This window comes from Meleagris gallopavo, chromosome 3 (genome assembly GCF_000146605.3).
Source record: "Meleagris gallopavo isolate NT-WF06-2002-E0010 breed Aviagen turkey brand Nicholas breeding stock chromosome 3, Turkey_5.1, whole genome shotgun sequence".
Taxonomy (NCBI): Eukaryota; Metazoa; Chordata; class Aves; order Galliformes; family Phasianidae; genus Meleagris; species Meleagris gallopavo.
In genome coordinates this window covers 26,885,902-26,909,204 of record NC_015013.2, presented here as the reverse complement: position 1 = coordinate 26,909,204, position 23,303 = coordinate 26,885,902, and the positions used below count along the sequence as shown (strand labels likewise).

The 23,303-nt window shown below is 35.1% G+C and overlaps 1 protein-coding gene across 3 annotated transcripts; it reads left to right on the top strand.

Moving 5' to 3' along the window:
- The first annotated feature begins 6 nt into the window (after positions 1–6).
- ZPBP (zona pellucida binding protein) lies at positions 7–23,254 on the top strand. 3 transcript variants are annotated; one of them, XM_010708540.3, is made up of 8 exons: positions 7–85; positions 4,544–4,612; positions 6,706–6,831; positions 12,584–12,733; positions 15,127–15,345; positions 17,776–17,849; positions 19,255–19,432; positions 23,084–23,254. In XM_010708540.3, the coding sequence occupies exons 1-8, from the start codon at positions 22–24 to the stop codon at positions 23,173–23,175; spliced, it is 972 nt and encodes a 323-aa protein (XP_010706842.1). In that variant the 5' UTR covers positions 7–21; the 3' UTR covers positions 23,176–23,254. The 3 variants fall into 3 exon arrangements, with proteins under 3 accessions (XP_010706842.1, XP_019469393.1, XP_019469395.1); XM_019613848.2 differs by having other exon boundaries at positions 7–187; XM_019613850.2 differs by lacking the exon at positions 4,544–4,612.
- Positions 23,255–23,303: the final 49 nt, after the last annotated feature.

The following is a 23,303-nucleotide window of genomic DNA, read 5'->3' as shown; positions in this document are numbered from 1 at the left end:
CCCCGGGCAACGGCTGCTGCCATGTGCGGGCCGGGCCTCCTCCTGCTCGGCCTCCTCATCGTCCTGCTGCAGGGGGTCTCGGCAGGTACCGTGCGCCTTCACCGTACGGTGACAAAATCTCACAGCCCGTCTACACCCACCGGTAGACGCAGGAAAGCTAAAGGGTTATTTTCTTCAAAAGCGAACAGTGAGTGCTGAGGGGAGAGGTGTTTCTCCTTTCTGTACGCCGGAGGAGCGGTATGCCTGCGTGCAGGCAGCTTGGTGAGGCAGCTGGCGGCTCGGGGACCCAGCTGAGAGCCGCACCTCTGTGTCATCAGCTCTGAAGAACAGAAGTAGTTCTGTAGTAGGACACCAAGACTGCACTTGTCGGGAGTGATTCTGCTGATCTCCTATCCAGCGCGCGTGATTGCAGCTGTCAGCTGACACCTGTTGGGAAATTTGGTCGTACAGCCTTGATGCTAAAACTGGGATTGCCTTGAAGTCACAGACCGGCAGAGGTTGGAAGGGACCTCTGCACATCAGCGAGTCCACCCCTGCTAAAGCAGGTTCCCTACAGGAAAGTATCCTGGCAGGTTTTGTGTGTCTCCACAGAAGGAAACACCACAGCCTGTCTGGGTAGCCTGGTCCTTTGTGAGGTTTTGAAGTCTGAACGAAACAAGTTGCTTTGGGTGTTCTGGTAATATTAAACTAGATCACTCATTTTAGACATCAGTGTGTTTAGGTACCAGATCTTTTTATTTGCCAATCTGCTCATTTGGCCAAGTTTCACTAACTCCTTTCTGAGGACTTTTCCATGAGCAAGTGCTGTTTATCTTGCTCCACGACTTCTGCTCTGAACAGTTTTTCTTGTATTCCCACAAGCACGATTAGTGGTGAAGTTCTACTCTGACAAAACAAACAAACAAAAAAAACATAATTAGCAGCATTTTAGTATTTATTCACTGAAGCATCGCTCTTGTATTATTTCCTCTATCCTAGATTTTAATAGGCAAAATAGACATTATCAATTCCAAAAAAGACATTAATTTTAATTTTGTATCACTGAGAAGTTACTGTTATACTCTGGATTCAGATCGATGTAAAGAATATGAACCTTTCAAACTATTTTTTGTTTCGTTTACTAATGCTTGCATTTGGGGGTTTGTGTGGTTTTCCTTACACAGCACTTTCCATCAAGAGGCAGCTTGGAAATGCCAGCTGTCATTAAAATACTTGGATATAGGAAAACACTTGTCTGTTAGCACCATTAGGTAAAGATAAGTAGTATTGCTGTTTATATCTTCTTTTGGTATGGAAATCTCTTTAAAAAAATTACCTCCATACATAATTACTTTTTAAAAAATTCAGCAGTCACAATAACTTAAATCTCTTCCTGTAATTTTACAAGTTTCATTTATAAATGAATTGAAACTATGCCAATTGCACATTCTAGCAGTACAGCATTTTACTCATTAGTACACTGTTTAATTAGTTAAGTCTCATTTTAAACCCTACTTCCTGCCATTGGGCTTTTCAGACAAATATCATTTTCTGATCAACTATTCTGAAGATGACTAATTTTGCTACCGTAGTGTTCATTTTAAGACTGAAATGGTAAGGATAAAATATTTTATGAAATGGTTGAATTACTTCATGTGAAACTTAGAGCTGCAGAGTGGCATTCCCTCTCAACTGACTGCTCCTGTAGTCATTATTAACCTAACCAGATTCTTCCTTTGGGCAGGGAGTGAGAACAGACCCTTTACATGGCATTGTTGTAATGCCCCATGGATCAGGGAGGAGCAGGGGAGCTTTGTATGTATGCAAGTACAATCCATTTGCTGCTTCTGATCTAGTGTTGAGATGTTTCCCCTGCAGACAGAACTCCTTAGAAATACAGGGATGTAATCTCTCTCTTACTTTGAGGACTTTTTCTCTTGGGTAGAATTTATAGTTCAGCCAAATAGACGTTCAGTGCAAGAAAACAGAGTGTTAGCGTTTTGCACTTAAACTGAACTCCCTACAGAAACTGTGGTGTAAGTTAGAAGGAAGGCTGTTGAGTTTAACTCCAGAGGATTTTAGAGTCCATTGATGACTAACATACAGATGTGATACTCAGGTAACAGATACCATATGTATCACTACAGACAGGGAAATGAATTCCTTTGCATTCCAGTAATAATCAGTTTTCTCTGCGTGGCTCTTCAGGCAGCTGGGAGGTTTTCCTCAGCCTTGGAGATGAATGGCTTAACTTCTCTGTTTCTGATAGTGATACAAAACTAGTTTTCTTCATCTATATTCATCTGCTTTTGTTATGCCTGTAAGGAATGCAGTACAAGGAAGGGAGAATCACACCCTGTGCATTGAGCTGCTTAAAAAACTTATGTGGAGAATTAATAAAGAGATCACCTTTATTTTTCTCAAAAAATGAACGAATCTTAGCTTTTCCCATTGCTTTTTAAGTGCTGTTGCAATTTGAGGAGATGGAATAGTGTCTTTAATGACTTTAAAATGCAGTTTAAGTTCTTATTTTGTTCTATCTTTATTGTGGTTTTGCTACATTTTCTTTGGAATGACCTCATAATACTTTTTCTGTGATAAGAATCTGTTTAAACTGATCGTATGCTCTCTTAAACTAGTGAGTGAAAATGAGAAGATCATTTGTGCTAGAGACTGCCTGAGGAAGAGCCATTTAAAGTGATTAGGAGGAGAGGAAAGGAATTCAAGTAGGAAACCTGAAAAAAGGCTTCAAAAAAATTTCAAGTCAGTATACGAAGTGAGGGAAAGAGCATGTTGAGGTCAGACTCATATGTGGACAGAAGCACTTACTGACTGAAATGACCACCACACAAATGAAGTGTATGCACATGAAAGAGCAGGCAAATGTGATGTCCTTAATGATGCCAAAACAGTAATTTCAGTAGTTTTTTACACTGTCTTCCTTCAGTAACTACATTCTTTGAACTTTTTCTAATTCGTTTTATGTAAGCAGTGCAAGAGCTCCATCTCTGGGTTTAAATTATTATTGTAAAAAATCACTGTTTCCCACGAAGAGCTATGTATATCTGCTCCAGTGCACTAGAGTTCTGGAAGACAATATAAATATTCCAATTAGAATTTCAAATCTGTTTTGTTTTATAATTATAATTATTATTTATATTTATAATTGAATCTCCAATCCTTCTAGGAGGTCTTTGGGGAAAATTAGTTATTTGAAAAGTTTTTACTACCTAAAAAAAAAAAAAAAAATGTTGTGAATTGCTACTTGGTAAAGCAACATTATGAAGTAAATTAAACTGTTATCTGCAGAAATCCATCATATATGATACTACTTGTTATTTTCTTTCAATTTTCTTTTCTACTCCACAAGTATTTTGAATAGAATAGTTTCCTCAACTGGCAAAAATAGGCAGTTCTTTTAACTTACCTGGATTATCTTGTCCTGGTTGCTAGAGAGTCTGACTCCCTTCAGTTTTCCATTGCAACAATATATGGTAATGGAGTACAGTTACCAGTTTCATAATAAATGTGGTGAATTGGTGATTTCCCATTATTGTTCTAATCAAGGTAAATCAAAGCAAAGCTGGGAGTCAACCCAGTCTTTCTTGTGTACCAACAAGTGCTGTAATGGGAAATGAATTTACTAGCATATCTGCTACTGGCTTCACTTGATATCTATCGAATCTAAATTAGCAACAAGCACAGTTCTGGTGCCACATAACTGTTAAGCCCATCTTTGTAAAATTATTGCTACTAATTATATGCTCAGTTTTTTATTGCCAACTTTTGTGTTGAAGACTTTATATTTCTCTGATATTTACTTGCTTTCCCAGGTTCCCCTAAGGAATTCAATCTCACAAGCATGCCTTAACTCTCAGTAACCCATATTCTTTCTAAACATGAGGTGGAGACAAAGAACACAAGATACTGAGAGGTCTGTTAGCCAGTGTTCTCTTTCTGGTGACTTTCTGCAGCATATCTCGAATATCTGTAGAAGATACTCAGATCTGACTTGTGCTAAAATGCCCACCTGATACTGCACACTGACAGATCATTCAGTTTTCTTTCAGAAGTCTTGCATGTCTTATAAAGCTTTTCAGTTGTTAGGAAAGGTCTTTTAAATCTCTATTTAATGTGGAAGATGCAAATTAAAACAACCATTAAGAGCTTATATTTTAATTTCATGGAGGAAATTAAGAAAATCACATTAATAACAGAAACTATGTTTGTTACCTTGTTAGTGGTCAGTACACACATTGACTGACATCTAGACTGAGCATATCATAACAATGCAGCTAAATTTTATCCCCCTTTTGGACAGTGTCTAATCCCCCTCATTATAGAGAGCCTTCATATGAAATGTGACAGTTCTTTTGTAAAAATTAGAAATATATTTAAAGCTAAAAATGAGAAACATGCCCTGTGTAAGACATTAGACAAATATAAAGTTAATACCTATTGAAGAACAAGTCCATAAAGGGTGTACATTGACCTGAAGCACGCTGTTTGCTTTTTCAGAGAAATGTAGTAGTTGTGTTGATGCAATTGTTTTATCTTTTAACAGTTCAGTATTCAAGAAGTGCAGAGTCAAGAAGCAATAGCTTAAAAATAGTGGGATCCATCTTATTTCCAGGTATTTTTCTTTAACCATTATGTAAACGCCTTCTACCACAAAAGTGCCCTTCTCTGTCATACTCCTTGTTGTTTAATTATTTAAAATGCCTTAATTAAATACAATTCTGTACTGACTTACCTATGTTACTATGATTTAGTAGGCCACAAAAACACGTATTCCTACCACTGATTTTTTTTATTCTTGCAATTTTTATAAAGCAAAGACAGTTATTTTCCAGAATTGTTCTGAAAACAACAGCATTCTTTGTACTCATCATTCTAACTGTAAGACCTTTGCTCCAAAATACTGCTTTCTCCCATTGTAGATATTCCTCCTGCTTTTTACTTTCTGTGTACACAGAACCTGAGTCTTATGTTATATTCTACAATAACAATTAAGAAATGTTAAGAATTAATTGCTTAATAAATCACGTGTATCTAACTCCAGTACATAATACAGTCACTTTCTTAATAAATAAAACAATTGTTAAAAAATTTGAAGATTAAAGAGGCTGTTCCTCATTGCCATATACTTATGTTGCCATCTCTTTAATGCACATCTTGTACTTGATTTTGGTAATACACCTCCCCCTAGTTTTCTCCATCTGTGTTTACACTTTCAGCTGTACTAATAGCATACCTAGAGGTGCTAAGTCAGCGCAAAATTCTTTTTTTCTGCCTTGAGAATAGTAACATATATGTTTCAGCAGGGCTGCTACTAAGAAAGGAGAACGAAACTAAGACAAAATAAAGTTCTGTTCTAGAAGATGCACATTCAGCTTTGCTGGATATTTCTCCAGACTTGACTAATGTGGGAGTTAGTATAAGTTGTTTTTTAGACTGTTCCATACAAAAATAATCAAAAAGCAGCTTGTGCATACAGAATAGATTTTGTCAGCCATGGGAAACAAACAAACTTATAATTGGGCATTTAGCAGTGAGATTCCTTTAGATAAATATTCTTTTTTGCAAACCTCTCTGGCATTTTACCTCATATTCAGAACAGAACTTCAGGTCCTAGAGTTGCTTCATGGCTATTGTGGTCTACTGTAAAATGAAAGATACACTTTCAGATTCGTGGTTAAAACTTTGAAAATACTTGTTTTCTTTCAGTGCAAATGGAAATGAGTCAGAAACCTGTGTGGTTTTTTTCCCCTTTGTGAGTTCCACTTGAAGTATAATCCTTTAATTTCCCACTTGTTCCTTGTATCATGCTGCTCTTCTCACCCAGAACTAACGTCATAAACAAATGAAAGCATGGCTTTGCAAGGTGAAGAATAATAAAAGGTGCTATATGACGCAAGGCATTTCTGATTAGAAAGACTGGGACATGTCCTCCTCCCTCCGCCCCTTTCCGGGTTAAAAACTGAAGTGACATCTGCAAATGATGTTTATTTCTATGATATTCTATTGTACATTTAAAAAGATACTCATTTCTGTTTTCTGCATTACAAGCCACAGTAACAAGCTTATTATTAGCTGGGTTGGACATTCCTCCTGTTCTTAACACTATCAAAATTCTAAATGTATTTTTCTGTATCAAATGTTAATATTTATGTCTGTATTCTGCTTAAGCAGTCTAATACTGTGCTGTGATGTTAAGAGGTTTTTCATGTTTTAATGACAGGAAACAATCATGCTTAAAGGGGAGAGAAAACTGGTGCCATTGCTACTACTTGACGTAATGGAAAAGTGAAAACTGTTTTTCTAAATGTTAATTCCTTCCTGCATCAAATATCTAAACAATTTTCCCCCTGCAGGGAATCTGAATGGCATGGTAAAATAAATGGTAATTTGTATATTTGATTCAATTCCACTTATTAAGTCAGATTCTCTAGACCACAAATGTAGTGGTTGTAGTGTTTATACTAGTTGTGGCTTTTCAACAGCATTAGGATAGCACGGTATATTCATGTTTGGAGTACTCTAGAGTATAAATATCTAGCATCTCATGCTTCTGAAGAACACAAATGGCTTGCAGAATGTCATTAGGAAGGGAAATAAAACAAACTGTACACAACAAAATTACATTTACTACTGTCTTAACATTATATATCTCACTGGTAGGATAGCAGTGATAAGTATTTAATGCTAATAATAAACTTTTTTCAGTGAAAGTTTATGTCAAGCTGGATCACAGCAGTCCACATATTCTATGTGTTACAAATCACCTGCGAAACTCAGAATTGATTGATCCAGTATTCCGGTGGAGTGGACCAGGTGGTTATCTTTCTTCGGGTAAGAATTTATTTTCTTTCATGGCCCTCTGCACTGTCTCTCTTCTCCTCCTCCTCCCCCTAAAAAGAATCATGATAGCTAGAAAGATAGAAGTGTGAATGGAGGAGAATTGAGAAGATTCTATGTTTGTATGTATATTATATAAATGATAAACAATATACATATAAATGATAAACTTTCAAGTTTTAGGATAAAAATTCAGGATAACCAGAATAAAACACTGGAGATGTCTGTAGAAAATTGTGCCATCTCTGAGGAGTACTAGACAGGGCAAGGTGTAATGAAAGCAACAGAGGCTGAGGGTGACATTCTTTGCTGCACTGAGAGACAGCTGGGACTGTTCTATAAGGATAGAGCAATAGAGTCATAGGTAGCGTGATAGAGCCCCACCTCCTGCTCAATGACAGGCAACCTTCAGACATGAAGTTGCATATGGCCTTGACCTCTGGAGTTTGGAGGATCTCTGTCCATGGAGATTTTCTGTCCTTTCTCTGGAAATTCTTCCATTTTATTTCTCATTTTCACACAATATTTACCTTATTGCAGTTTTTTTGGTATTGCTGCTTATTTTTTCGTGATGTATCTCTTAAAGGGAGTGGTTTAATCTTTCCTGTAACTCCCCCTAGACAGTGAAGCACTGCAATTCCCTCCCTAGATTTCTCTGGGATACACATCCTAGTTTCCACTGCCTGTTATCCTGTGCTCCAACTCCCTAATCATCTTACAGGCTTCCTGCTTTACTCACTCCAGTTTGTTAGCATCTGTCTTGTACTGAGGAGTTCTACAGTGCCAAAATGAGTACTGAAAATAATCACTTTTAACTGCTGGCTGTACTATTGTTGATACACCCCAGTATGCAGTTAGCCTTCACTGTTGCAAAAGTGTGCTTCTGAGTCATGTTCAGGGTCCACTTGGACTCCCAGGTCCTTTTTTTGCAGGGCTGCTACCAAAAATCTTGTCTGCAACTGTACATTGCAACTGTATATACTACTCTTACTCTGTTTCAAGTGCAGGATTGCACTTGTGCAATTTGATTTTTTTTGCATACTTGACAAGAAGGCATCCTGTCCTGTAAGGTAGGTCAGTGGTAAAGATTCTAATCAGTACTGGTGCTTGTAGAAGCCCTGGAGAAAGTCCCTCAGATATGGCTGCTAGTTACAATTTGAACAATCAAGTAATCTTCTAAATGGAGATCCATTTAGATCTTTTTAATCTATGTTGACTGTTCATAGTCACAGTTTTGGCATTCATGGGTCTTGAAATGGCTTTTGTTAGTTCCATCTTTGAAGGGTTTTGAGGTGAGAATGGCTGACTTGTGATTCCCCATTTCCTCTGGTCTGTTTTGAAAGTGGATGTGTTATTTGCCTCTTTCTGATCCTTGGGGCCACATTGCCATCAAAACAGACAATCTCATTCTGGTCTATTAAGCTGTGTATGTCAAGCTCACTTCAGTAAGTCCCTAACATCATGCTTCTCATTTCCTGTAGCATCCCCTTAAGCTCTGGTAGAGCCTGGGACAAAGCTGGAAGGCATCTCTTGCCAGGAAAGAGTAAAACAAAGAATGTTTACTACCTCACTGTTTCCATGTTCTTTGTCACTGTGTCATTCAGCTCCCTTCATCCTTGGGCTAACACATCTGTTGCTCTTCTACTGCATGTGTCTATGTTGGCTCTTCACATGCATTGCCAAGGTCAGTTTCTGACAAATCTCTTCACGGCTCGTTTAAGGCTAACATTTTTCATAAAGATGCTTCTGATGAAACCATTGTTGTAAGCTGCTTGTATGGCAGGAAAACTACCAATCACTGTTTCTTCGTTGAATATGTTGGGCTACTTGTACATTTTTTACAATTCCCACATAATGAGAAAGATTTCTTAGAGATCATGACCTGCTCATGAGCAACATCTTTCCAAGTGTGAGCAGGGAACCTAAGTTCTGTTTTTTATTTCCCTCTGTATATGTCTCATTTATTCTTTAATGTAATTTCGGTACCTTTTTTTTTTAAAGTACACTGTGATTAATTTTAAACCTGTTTAATCTCTTAATTTAGTTTATAGTTTAGGTTATTAAGTATTCACCCTTTTATAATGGCAGTGTTAGTGAATTCTGTTTGCTTTCTTCTTAATCTGTACTGGTGTCTGTCAGACCTCTGTCCTTGGTGTTTGTGTATTTTCAAGCAGCTTTTCCTGTTGTGTGATCTGAAGTACCGTTGATATCATAGTGATTCTTCATTCTTAATCCGCTACATGCCAGCATTCATAGTAGAGCATCTCAGGTTTCTATAGCATCTGACACTGCACTGGTTTTGCTCTCAATCTGATAACAGGCTTAACCTCGAGGATGAATTTATAGCATTCTTTGCCTCACAGTTAAAGATGTTTTTGCTTTTACTTAAGCTTCTGGGCTATGTCACTTTACATGAAAATGTTAATCTCTCTTGAAATGAATATGTAGTGGTTAGCTGTGTGTCCTGCATTGTAAATGATATATTTTGATGCCCAGTTTGTGATGCATGACAAACACTTTATCGGATATATTGTCATGTGTATATGTCCTGAGCTTAATGTGATCAGACAGAAAGCAGCCTCCTGATTCACAATTAACAAAAATTGTCCTTTTCAGTCCTCTGGCTTCTGCTTACCCAAATGACAGTTTCGACAGTGTTAACTATGCAGAAGAGAAGACCGTGGAGACCTCAGACTTTCATTTGACGGGTTTAAATGTTTTCCTGAAGACTGCTTCAATAATATCTCAAGTTGCTGTGCCAGACTTGGATGACTAGCAAAAAACTAGGGTGGCGGGGATTCTTGGCTCTGTGGAAACTTTAGATACGCTAGAATCAGCAGCAGGAGGGCAAAAACCATTTAAAAAAAGAGAAGAAAACATATCTTTTCCTGACAGAGCTTTCTATAGAGATGTGAGGATTTTTTTTAGGAAAAAATGTAGAAAAAACGTAGTAATGAAAGGACTTCAACTTCAGACAGAGAGATGGTTCCTAATCTCCTAGGGGTGTTGTCACATTCATTTTCTTTCAACTCAAGTATAAACAAACACTTAAGTTTCTAGTTTATGAACTGTTTGTTGTGTGAGAGAATTTTTTTGCCAGGCCTTCTTTTATAGTGGGAGTCTAATTCCCTCTAAGTGGTAAAAATCACATGGACTTCTGTGTCCAGTTAGTCTCTAATATCTATCATAGTGAATCACCATATTGGAAGGAAATTAGCATTCATAAGCATTTATCTCAGTGTGTTCATATAAAATAAAAATAATCCTATTAATGGGAACATAGAATTATGAATCCAGTCATAGGAAGAGTAAGAAAATGCTGCTTCTTGAAACATTTCAAAATAAATGTACGAACTGTGATAGAAAAATGAATTTATCTTTCAGACAAACCACCCAAACCACTCACAATAAAAAGGTGTATTGTGCCCACCAAATTTGTCAAAATATATACATAGAACATCACGACTACAAAAAAACTTACAAGGAGCAGTAAAAACTCTGCTGTTTGTAGTCATTAACAAGCAATTCTGTTTTTTGAATCTTTGTTCTAGTTCACATATGTGTTGTCGAAAGAATAATGAAAAACAAAATACTGCATAAAATTTCTTTTTAAATTTTTTTTTAAAATTTACCATTTTTCTTCAGTTAGCACAGTGACTCTTTTGTATTAAGATCTGGAAATTATACTTTGAAGTTTTTGAGACATCAGATGACTGAGAATAAGAGTATTTTAAAACACACTTTAAACAGAAAAATTGCGTTTTATGTTCTGCATCCTAAAAGTTTCACTGCATAAAAAAAAGAATTTTGGAGGGTGTTTAAATAGAAATAGTTAAATAGAACAGAAAATATAAGAAAGTATCTCATTCTTTTTGCTAATGCAAACATTGGAATAGGTTTGTTTTACTTCGGTGAAACCTAAGAATAAGTAATTATAGGAAAGTTACTGTTTTTTATACACATTGCCACCTAACATACTCATGGAACCTGGAAAATTATCTAACTTCCTCTCATGGAACAAAAATAACTTCTCTTTTATTTCGTATCATGCTATTTTATGTTGACCACAAGGAAACTCTGAACATGATCACATCCTTTGTCCATCATGTATATGAAATGCCTCTTGTGTAAGAGAGGCACATTAAATCATATCATGTCATCTGTATCACAAAATGTGACATGAAATCCAAACTCATCTTACTTATCTTGTTCCAGCAGAGTAACAGAGAAAAAAATACTAGATTTAAGAAGAGAGTGCATAAATCAATTGTTTTTCAAGTTTCATTTAAAGGTAATTGTTTTTTTTCGTGTGAATCCAAACTCACATGAGTAGGCAGTATGCGTCCAGATAATCCCACACAGCAAGGGATGTTTCCCTAGGAAGAAGGAAAGAAAAGGAAGGAAGAAAAGTGAAACAATATTTTGATTTTGTGATCCATACAGAGATTCTTTACAGACAGATGTACCATTGAAACAGTTAATGACTACTGTTGTAAAGTTCTGTTCCTTTCTCGTATAGAAATATTCATTGTTCAAGGTAGGATAAAATTCTAAAATAAAACCAGTGACTTAATCCATTAGAAGAACTGCTTAACTTTCCTACTTCTATTCACAGTTCGTACATTTTCAAAAAAATCTTTGTGATCATATCTCTTCACTGGACGTCCAGGCTTTGTCTTTTCTGGATTTCTTTGTCATCTTTGAAATTTAGTCATGGATTCTGTAGATATAGCAAATCTGGTTGTGATACATCTTAAAGGCGCTCCAGCTAGGGCAGCTGAATATGCCAAAGATCCAAACTATGTTCTTAAATATATGCTGGTTTTCTTACAATATTCTTCTGCTGGCTATTTCAGCATTCGGTAGCAAATGACATCCTACTTTATAGACTCAGTTTTTTCAACCAGGACTTGAATCATCATCTTTATAAACACAGTACATATGAGACAAAACTAAGTTGATAAAATGTTTAAATTGATTCTTGAGGAACAAAGTTGTCTCACACCCTCCGGCTAGGTGTGTGAAAAGAAGTGCTTTGATCAAGCTACTTTTTTTAAATATCTTTCTTAAAATTGTACAGCAGGAAAATCAGTAAGCATCCAGAGTAACAGTATTTTGTTAGAATAAATAGGAGTGTGGCTTTGAAGTGAATTGCTTAATTTTGCTTACTTACCACATTTTATTTGGATCGTGGACTGGTTGTTGGGTGCAGAAACTGGATTCCTTTTGAATAAAGCTAATTGGAAAGGTCAGCTTTGAGAGAGAACACATGTTCTGCCTGTAAAACCATATTAGGACTGATCTAAAGTAAGGACCCTAAAATGTGTTCAATATAAATCTTATGTCCTTAGGATTCACTTTTTCAGTCAAAAAATACATGTTTTTCACATTACTCTAACTGTCTTAGATTTCATACTATAGATAAAAGGCCTAAAGTACTTAGAATATTAAAAGTTTTTTTTTCTTGGGCTTCAAAAAGCAAAACAATCTGTTCTCAAAATATTTTATCCAGTGAATATTTTACCTTCAGGTCTGTTATAATCTGTGCTAATCTAGTGATTCCTAAGGTTTTCTTTGACAGCTACCAAGATAAGCTACTGTTTAAGAAATCCTCAGGCTTGTTGTCACTGTCTTCAAGTTAGGAAAGTGTTCATCAAATGTCATCACGTAACCCACAAGCAAGCTACATGGGAGAACTGCATTTTCTCATACTGACAGCTAACGTTATTTCATTACATTTTACCAGAAAATAGCAGTGTGCAAGTATCACCAACGGGAACTTTAATATTTGGACACTTCAGATCTGACCTGAGTGGACTTTATACTTGTTCCCTTGTTTATAAGCTTATTGCTGGACAACCTGATAAAAGACTCAAGATAAAATATCTTATTTATGGTAAGTTATTAATGTTGTTAAGTATGCTGTTACCTTGAAGAAGATTTTCTTTTTAAATATGTTTTGCTACTTATAAAGAAGTAATGCTTATTTAAAATTTAACTTGGAGAGGTAAAGACATTTGGTTTCTCTGGATAAATTTTTTTAAATAGCTGTTGCTACCAGGCAGTTCATTTAATGGCATTTACAGAGCCTTAAATGAAGGTCACTTTTTGACTAAGAAATTTATGAATACAGCTCTTTTTACAAAAGAAACATAAAACATAGTGGAATGGAACAGATTGAACAGATAATAGTCCTTAATAACATAAAAATAGTATAATTTAAAATGAAATTATTCTTTAGGAGACGAATTTTAGCATGGCCTTATTTCACACAGGTTAATGGCTTAATTATTAATTGAATGTGTTTTTAAATTGTAAATTATGTATCAATTAATTACATAATTAATTAAATAATTCCTTCATAACTAGAGATAGGACAAGATGGAATGGCCTCAAGTTGCGCCAGGGGAGATTCAGGTTGGATGTTGGTAAAAATTTCTCCTTTAAAAGAGTGGTCAGGTGCTGCAATGGGCCTCCCAGGGAGATGGTGGAGTCACCATCCCTGGAGGTGTTCAAGAAACATTTGGATGTTGTACTGAGGCGTGTGGTTTAGTGGGGAAATATTGGTGGTAGGTTGGCAGTTGGATGGGATGACCTTAGAGGCTTTTTCCAACCTTGGTGATTCTATTAATCTATGACAATACTGGTAGCTTATTCTTTCCTGTTATGATTACATATCCATTTGTTAAGAATGGCTGATGAAGTGAAATATTATAAAGACAATATCATTTATTCATTACTAGATCTCTTTTCCTTCCTTAATTCTTGAGGAGGTTTAGGTAGGAGTTTGTATTGTCTTAAGCAGGAATGATGTCTGACATCAAATTTGAAATGTGTATCAGTATTCATTTAAAGGCTTGCTAGAGCACAATAACCTAAACTAGCCTCTGATGTAAATTAATTTGACTCTGGCCTTAGTAGCCTTGATATAGAATAACTATAACCTTTAACAGTTACCTTGTCTGAGAGAACTAGAAGAAATTTATTTCAATTGTGATGGGAAAGTTTACAGTTTTCAGTAATGCAGTCTTACATTTTTCAGGAAGGATCCAATCTAAATACTTGCATACCAAATTCAAAATTCAGAATATGCAGCAGCAAGTGAAAGGAAATGAGTGAAGCAAAATCAACGTGGAGAATCTAATTAGCTGTCTTGATTGGATGCCATATTCTTGATATTTTGATGCGTTACTGCCAGCATTTAACAGGATACAGGAAAGCTGGAGAGGAACTCTTTATCAGGGAGTGTAGTGATAGGAAAAAGGATACTTGTTTTAAGCTAGAAAAGGAAGGAATTCTTTACACAGGATGAGTGTGGTGAGGCACTGAAACAGGATGCCCAGAGAAGCTGTGGATATCCCATCCCTGGACGTGTTTCAAAATCGGGCCCTGGGCAACCTGGTCCAGTGGAATGCATCCCTGCCTATGGCAGGAGGCTTGCAACTACATATTTAAAGTTCCTTCCGATCCAGACTGTTCTATGATTCTATTAGTTTTTTGTTTCTTTGTTTGTTTTATTTTTTTCTTGTGGCTGGTTTGGTTTCTATTCCTTCATTTTTCTTCTCTGCAAATCTCCCTCCTTATTTCTATGTTTCTACCCACACCATGTCCCCTGTTCTTCATTCTTCTACTTCTGTTTTCTATTTAGCATTCTATTGATATCTAGCTGATAGTAAGCTTTGGGTAAGTAGAGTGGTTATCATGAAGCAACTAAACTCATGCATTTGATGGTACATTATATCTGTGAAAGATGCCCAAGTGTGCATGTAGCTTTGCAGTAAAGTTTAAATAGCTGATTCTTCATTAAATGTAAATTTCATGTCTGTATGATAGCTTGTTCAGGTACTTACATTGATAGAGAAGGAATTTAGATTCAGTTTTTACATCCTTTAAAATACTTCTTTGTAATAGTTGACTAAGAAGAGTAAAAGACACTACTATAATTAAAGATAATGTGTGAGTTGAAATACTTCACCACATACTACAGGCTATTTTCTAACATGCTTCTTATTCTTGATGCTTCTAATATAGTTTACTGTTGTTTAAAAAAAACAAACCACAGCCAGCAATAAAGTAACCTATGGATATAATTAAGATATGGACTTGTAAAATCTCGTGTTTCTGACTAGCCCAGAATACATTATTTTATCATTAAAAATTAGTTCAAATTAGTTCAAATTAATTTTGTTCATAAGTTAAGAATTTAAATCGACAATTTTATTTGCAAATATGTGAGTAACTCATTTTTTCATACATTTTCCTCATCATCATTTGCATTTTTTCCTGCAGCTTATTCTGATCCTCAGTATTACTATGAATTGACAGTCCAGTACCATGCAGCCCCGTGCAGTAGTTTTCATAATACTTCTTTTGGGAAGGCATTGCTTCAGATACTAAGCAAGCTTGTTGCTGACCTTTCATGTGAGGTTTCATTAATTAAGGCAGAATGCCACCATGTAAAAATGCAGAGAGGAGGCCTACAGAGCGAAATATTCTTTACATTTTCAGGTAAAAATCTGTCTTGGATTTAGAGAATGGTTAGATGTTAGATAATTGAACTTACTGCTTATATGCTGAAAGTGTTATGTGTATTTAATTTTTCTAATTGTAGAAATGCTTCAAGGTATTGCATATGAATCTGCTGTCTGTAACAAAAAGCAAGATGATCTACTCGAAAGTGTGTTTTTTACATTATTTCATTAGAGTACAGAACTTTTTATAGCTTTACATAGATCAATATATATATATTTTTTATTTATTTTGCATCATAAAACTTTATCATGTTCCTTGTTGCACACTATCATGGGAAGAAAAGTGATGCATTGTATTCCATAACTCCCTGGATGACCTTCCTCTTGTCAACTATTATAGATGTATAAATCTCTCTATGGATGTGGTTTGGAGTTAAATGAGATGAATCTCAGTGCAGTTCTTTCTTTAAGTGGCAACAGTAAAAGAGGGATATTTAATATTTTTCCATTTTTTTTTTTTTAAATGGACGGAGTATAAAGGAGAAGTAGGTAAAACCGATTTACAAAAATGCTGGGTTGACTTTGGTATTTGTAGTTTCCTTTAATCACGATTAAAAGCAAATAATTAGGTGGTTTTGTCAGATGTCACTAAGCTATAGGATATTTAAGTGTTCTTACTGAGTGCCATTGTATATTGTAATAATTACAAAACATTATATCTGATATATCTGATATTCAGATCTTTTTATACATAAATGATCTCACAGTATCTCAGTTACCATTCTCGTAAAATTAATGTACTACAAATACATTTTCACCTTAACATACACTAATTTTCATAAAATGTTTCTATTAACAGCTTTTCACTAAATGCATCAGTTGTGGAAGTCAGAAATCTTAACACTGTATCAGTCCAAAGAAGATATTATTTTACTTTTTTTGAGAGTATTCCTTCTAAACAGTGAGACCATTTGAAAAAAGGTCCTAGATCCATTATGCTATGAAAGCAGATCGAAATAGCAAGTAAAGCAGTCTCACTATATATGTAGTTCACTTGAAAACTTTGTTATTAGAAGAGCTATCTAGTTTGCAGTTGCTGAGCTGAATGTGGATAAGAACGTATCTAAAGTTTTCTTGAGCTTAATGTTTTCAATTATTTAATATTTTCATATATATTATTACATTAGTCACTGTATATCGAGACATGCAGTTTTAAGATAGCCATTTCTGAACAAAGGATACGAGTTGCACTTTGTTTTCCACTTTCCACTTTCCAAAACAGTGAAACTATTAGTTGTGTTTCTTTAAAGATGGTATTTGTAGTGGATAGCACTGATGTGAAGAGGGTCATTAGTTTAGGTTAATTCTAGGTTTGTTGAGATGACATAAATGAGATTTAGCCAATGTGCAGACTTCATAAAATATTTAAGCAATACTTTGAAGCTTTTCTACAATTGAGGAGAAGTTCTCCAGTTAGAGATTTAGGTGGATTTAAACTTTGATATAACCCAATAGTAAAATACACATTCTTCAGCACCTTGAGGTGTCAGTACTTTTTGATTTCTAAGCAGCTTTTGGTGTTTCATAATTACTTCTATGACAGAGGTAGGTAAAACTTAAGAGAAGTGAAATTAACATGTTAACAGATAATGTTATTATGGCAGATTAATCAAGTGCCAGTTCCGGAGTGTAGGCCAGCAGCTTCTTAAGCATGTCTCAGGCCTTCACCATATCATGCTAGTCATAGTTGATGAGGAATGTGATCTCATGCAGATGGATTACTAAAGTGTAACCATTTTTTCTTGAATCCATTCTCAAAGTTTTCCTTTGGTTCAGTACCTCATAGAGGTTCCTATGAGGATGGAAGGGGTTGAGTGTGTGAGTATATGGGACTGAGATGTGCACAGGAAGAGATCAGTGGGGGAAATTGGGAAATCTTTAAAAACATTCATATTGCTGAAGTTGTTCTTCAGAGAAAACTGGAGTCTATTGAATCTGAACAATCAGAAGGCTGAACTGTTAGGATCCCTGGCTGACTGTTTCTAAATCTGTCTTTATAAAACCAGAATGATATCGAGGTAAATAGAGAGAGAGTAGCTTATTTATTTTATTTTATTTTATTTTATTTTATTTTATTTTATTTTATTTTATTTTATTTTTTGAAAGGATTTGGATATCTATATGTCTGCAAAGCATCCAGGATTTCATATTTTCTTGCCGTCAGAATTTACAAATAAAAATGATTTCCCATGAAGTATTTAAGTGTATGCAATAAACTTATATAGACATAGTGGTAATGTCTATAGGAGGACAAATTAATGTTTTTAAAATATTGCAAGTTAGCCCTCTGAAATGTGAAATTCCCAAACAGTTGCATCAGAAATGATTAGAATCTTGTAAACAAGTAAATTAAAATGTTGATTTCATTGACTTTGTTCTTCTGTAAACAGATTGTATTTTGTTACAGTTACTTGCTTAGACACAGAAAACAACAAACTATGTCCGCAAAGTGGTTGTGATGTACCTCATAGATTATACAAGGTAAAGTAGATAAATAAAATTGTAACTAACATAATAGGCTACTTTCATATAGTAAAATATTAGTCAGTTAGTAAATAAACCAATATGAAAGTTTTAGTGGTTCTAAATTAATAAAAATATAGAATGTAGTTAAAATTGCCAATATTCTGTTGCCCTTATGTGTAAGGCAGATCACACTTATCACTTTGCATTAAGGAAAGTATTTTAAGAATATGAAGAGTAGCAAGATAATCGGGAAGCTTTGGACAAGTCTTGCAAATATTAAACATCATATTTTTGCAATGGCATGCCTTTCCATCACTTGTGATGGAAAGTGATTCTGTGATCTGCTAAAATATTAGCTCCTTGAAGATTTTGGCTCTCACAGTAGAGAAAGAGAAGTCGAACTTTTGCTTATCAGGTTAACTTTGATTCAGAGATTCTTAAAAGGCGAGGGAAAAAGAGGAAGGAAGGACAGGAGGAAGATATGCCTTCTTCCCTAGAAGGGGAACACTTAGGACAGTGTATATCATGAATATACTGCACTGCAACCTGAACTAAAGTACTGTAGGAACTTAAAAAGGAAAGCTCAAGACAGTTGCGACCTTCAGTGTTTTTTTTTGTGGGCTACATCTAAGCACCTTCCTCACAGTATGTTGATTATAGATGTGCTCTCTGTTCAATATAGTGTTGTTTTTTAATGCTGTTCTAAAGCATCTGCTATTTTACATCCATTCACTGTCAAGAAATATCAGGTACGTAAATCATGCGTTGGGATTCAACTGGAGTGGGAAGGGAGTCACAAATGTGCAGTACTCATTAAACAGTTTCCATACTGTCCACTGGAAAAACAAATACATTTGTGGGAAAGCTCATAGTCAAGGTTATCTTTTTCATGCAGACAAAATCAAAATAAGAATGCATAAACACATTTGGTTTTGCCATTTTTGTAATTTGTGTATGCATTTTCTTTTTTGTGTGTGTGGTATTTTCTTTTTATTGAACAGAGATATTCAATATGGATGGAAAGTATGAAATATAATTGGACCTAAATAATAATACTGTTATAAGAGGGAAATCTGCAAAACTATTGATGAGCTACAGATATCCAATGCAGGATAGCTTTAATGCTATAATCCAGGTTCATTTAAAGCTGAATCAGTTTAAATGGTTGTATTTATATAATCCTGAACATTTAGAGAGATTGCGTTAATTGAGCAAGGTTTATCTAAATTTAAGACAACGTATCAAAGAATATCAGATTACCTTCCTGTTTCCATTCTACCTACCTGCTACAATCAAAAGATTTAGAAATATATCATTTAATTCTTAATCTCAACTCACATCCACATTCCTTGGTCTTATCTTCTATTTTGACCTCTTTGCATCACTGATTCTAAAAAAATACTTACTTGTTTCAATTTAGGCAAGGGACCTCATAGAGAGATTCTTTAAGAAAGAGGTGGAAATTAGGAAGAAAAGTTCTGAACCATTGCCTGAAATATACTACATTGAAGGTACACTGCAAATGGTGTGGGTTGATCGTTGCTATCCAGGATATGGAGTGAATGCTGTAAGGCATCCAGACTGCCCAGAGTGTTGTGGTAAGTGACAAAATTCTTATATCTTACAAGCATTAAATACTGTTACAATTGTTTTTATTTCAACAAATCTTGTTGATTTATGTTTTAAATGGCTTTGTCAGATTTTATTTCCCCCTGGAAAAAAAGTCATTGATATGATTCCCATGTACTGGGATTGAAGCCTCAAAGGAACATCAGGAGTCAGATGCATAGAGTATACATCTGTGGTCAAGCTTTTTACATAGATAATTCTTTACAGAGCTAGAATTGGTGAAAGAAACACTGGATTACTTATCAAAGAATATTAACAGAATGGACTACACTTTAAAAATAAGTACTTATAAGGAGAAAATAGACAACAGAAGGAGACAATTCTAAAAATGTAGGACGTAGGAAATGTTTCCATATGCAGTTGTTTTTTCCCATTTCTTATCTTTGTGGGAAAGACATAATTTCAGGAAGGACAAGATATATACCAAATTCAGTGCATTTACTGCAATACAAAGTGTCAGTTCACATTATTTCAAGAAAAAATACTTGAAAATCAAGTTTAGAAAAGCTGTTAGGATGATCTGTTTTGTAAAGACTGCTGTTTTGTTTTGGTCTTCCGCCCTGCAGTATCTTAGTCCATTCTAAACTAATTTATATTCTTTTTTTATTCAGAACAGAACTTTTGTCTTAGCTCTGATGGTCATTTAATATCAGTAGTGAAAACACTGTTGTTTTAGTTGCTACCACCTTATATACCTCCTGCTCTAGACAAAAATATTACACACAGTGTCAAACCAAAAAGTTGATCATTGTTCAGCTGTTAATAACAGATGCATCTTTGGCAGATATGGAGGCAAGATTTCACAGTACCTGAAACAGTCCTGAAACGTGTCTGCTTACTACTTCCCATAGTTGCAGATGTCATTCTGCTAGTATTCTCAGACATATACTCTTCTCTTTCATTTACCTCTTGGTATAATTAATCTTTGCCAGAATCCTAAACATCATATCATGTGCAATATAGCTGAAAGAGTCCTCTGCTGTATAGCAGTCCATCCTTCTGCCTCAAAGCAAGATAGGAGTTTTTACTGACAGATGTGTCCTGCATGATCTTAAAAACCTCTAAGGATAGACTTCACAGACTCCTAAGGACATGTAACACAACACAGTACTCAAAATCCTTACCATTGGAAAGCTTTATTTTAAGAATTTTTTGTGGTTTTCCTTGATTTTGTTTATACCTGTTACTTCTTGTTAGGTGTGTCACCAAATCTGGAAACAATTCTGTCAACTCTGGCTTAGCAACAGCTTTTGTATATCCTCGAAGATTCCAACCATTTTCTCTTTCTGATATTGCCTTCATTGAAATAAAAGTTCAGTCTTTTAGGTCATGTTTTGGGCTATGGCCTCTGCAAGGTATTACTACTATCTACTAAAAGTTCTCTACATTTCTTTTCAATGTCTCAGACTTCATGAGTAGTTCTCAAAAGACCATATTAGCATGGGAGAATTGCTTTGCGTATCTTAGATACATGGCTAGTCATACTCACTGTGACTGATTGTTTTTTGGTTTGGTTTTTTTTTTTTTTTTTGGAAGCATACATGCAGTCATAGAAGCATTTTGATAAATGTATTTCCATGAAGCAGAGTTCAGCTTCTTGGGTGGCCCACTATTTTCACTGAGTTGCAAAAAGCAGGTCATTTAAGAGCTAAATGACTCTTAATGATATCAGTTAAGAGATTTAAGGTCAATTTTAAAACTGTTTGGAAGCTTTGGTCTCAGTTGCTTTGTAGTTAGAAGATCCAGCTTCTAATGTAAAGTAATTCATGGAAAGTTTCTATTTATTTGCTCTAGTATAGAGACTGACCTTTAACTTACATTTTTTTACAGTCAGAATAAGTCAACCACTTTTTATCTGCTTTTGACAAACCTTAATCTCACATGCCCCATTTTGAGTTTAATTTTCTTGCACACAGATAGCTAGAATTTAGCAAGGTGTTTCACATCAGCTCTTACCAGTGCCTTTTACATAATTAGTACCTTTATTTGATGTTAAGAACATCTAATAATCTTGTTAGTGAAAAAAAATTAGTAAAATTTGTCCAAGAGCAATGCCTTTACCCATTCCTCTCAAACTCTTATTTCTCCTTTATGCATCATTCTGTAATCCTTTCAAAATTTCCCTTCTAGTTGTAGTTTTCTGTAGTTTATTGAATTTGTGTGTGCTGCCATACCAGGTGCTTTCAGATTGATTAAGTATTTGTCTTCACTGTAAATCCACATCAAGTTGTATTATTTTCTACATACATGTATGCATTCATTCATGAGATCTTTACATAGAATAGAAATCTGACCAGCTGTTCACTAGTTTGATTCTTTTTCTCCTTTCTGAAAAATATATAATGCATTTCTTAATCATCAACCATAGATTAGCACCTGTCATACTGTATCACCACAGATGCATTGCAAACCTCAAATAATTGTGTTACCTGTATATATGCCAGTTCTATTTTGGAATACGGAAACATGTTTCTAAGCTGCTGATCTCAATAAGAATGTGACAGAATTGGAAAGAGTGCGGCATAGACCCTGGAACATGGAGGAAAAATTATGTATATCTATTGCTTGATTCATAAACAAAAATATACTCTAGTTTTCATACATCAAAACAGTGGATGTTCAGTTTTACCTGTTCTGTATCCTTTACTGTTTTTATAATACTTAGTTTCATGTCACACTAATACTTTCAGAGTGATGGTTTACTACCAATAGGAGTTTTCTGTCATAGAAAAGGATTCTGAGTATATCATTTAGTATCCAGCAGCTGTGTAAGTAAGCTACAAATCAACTAGTTAAGGTTCCATTATCCTTTTCATGCTGTCCCCTAGATAGCAGATTGCACAACAGTGGGACAACGTTTTTATCCCGTTGCAATAGAAGGCTACCTTGTTCCAATTAAATAAATTAAAGAACCTATGTTATTTCCTAGAAGTGTATCTATAATCTTTGACAAAAAGAATATAGTTATTCCTCTGGTATACCAGTAGATGTTTTTGCTTATGTGTATTTGTAAAGCTTTCTCTTTCCTGTAAAGCCATCTTGAGTTGCCTAAATTCATGTACTAAAAATGCAAGGTGTAGATGACATCTGCAGAGGACTCCCTCTTGCTTATATTTCCCAAGACCTCTAAAATCTTTTCCAGTCAATAGCAGTGGCAAAAAAATGCTAGGGAAGCTAGTAACAGCCTACTGAGAATCAACAGAATCCTGCCAGCCTCAACAAATGAAGGTAACCTAAATATTGAAAGTCCTGCTGAAGGTTTGGGCAGTAGAGACTAAGAAGTTGTTATTAAGCTAGGCAAAACCAAATAACCAGTTAAACACAGACTCTGTAAAAGGATGGAATGTCTTAAATACCACTGCATACTGAGTACTAATGCTGTTCATTAAAGATCTTTCCTATACTAAGGCTAATATTGCCAAATTGAAGGTAGCTGTCGAAGATAAATTTGAGATGCAACCAAATAGCTGAAATTCTGCTTTCATCAACTAGCAGAATACTGGGGAAAAATAAATGATCTTTTTCTTTCAAATAGATAAAGATGTATTCTGGACATTTCAGATGTAAGTAGTTCTATATTAATACCACTGAAATTCATTGATTTTTTTGTGTCCATATAGTTATCTGCAGCCCAGGATCTTACAATCCCAGTGATGGAGTTCACTGTCTTCAGTGTGACACCAGTTTGATATACGGAGCAATGACGTGCTGATGGTAGAGGGACTGGCAAAGCTGCAATAGCTCTCATGCATTTTAACCTGGCAATATTAATAAATATTTTTATTTAAATATTTAAATATTTACCTGAGTACAGTTTGTTCTGGTTACATCAAAGAATAC

What these genes read in the sequence shown, in the direction of transcription:
- ZPBP (XM_019613848.2), top strand. Translation starts at nt 22, where the DNA reads ATGTGCGGGCCGGGCCTCCTCCTGCTCGGCCTCCTCATCGTCCTGCTG. An exon ending in ATTTTCTTCAAAAGCGAACA is followed by an intron (nt 188 to 4,543) that starts GTGAGTGCTGAG and finishes ATCTTTTAACAG; the next exon opens with TTCAGTATTCAAGAAGTGCA. An exon ending in AATATTCTTTACATTTTCAG is followed by an intron (nt 15,346 to 17,775) that starts GTAAAAATCTGT and finishes ATTTTGTTACAG; the next exon opens with TTACTTGCTTAGACACAGAA.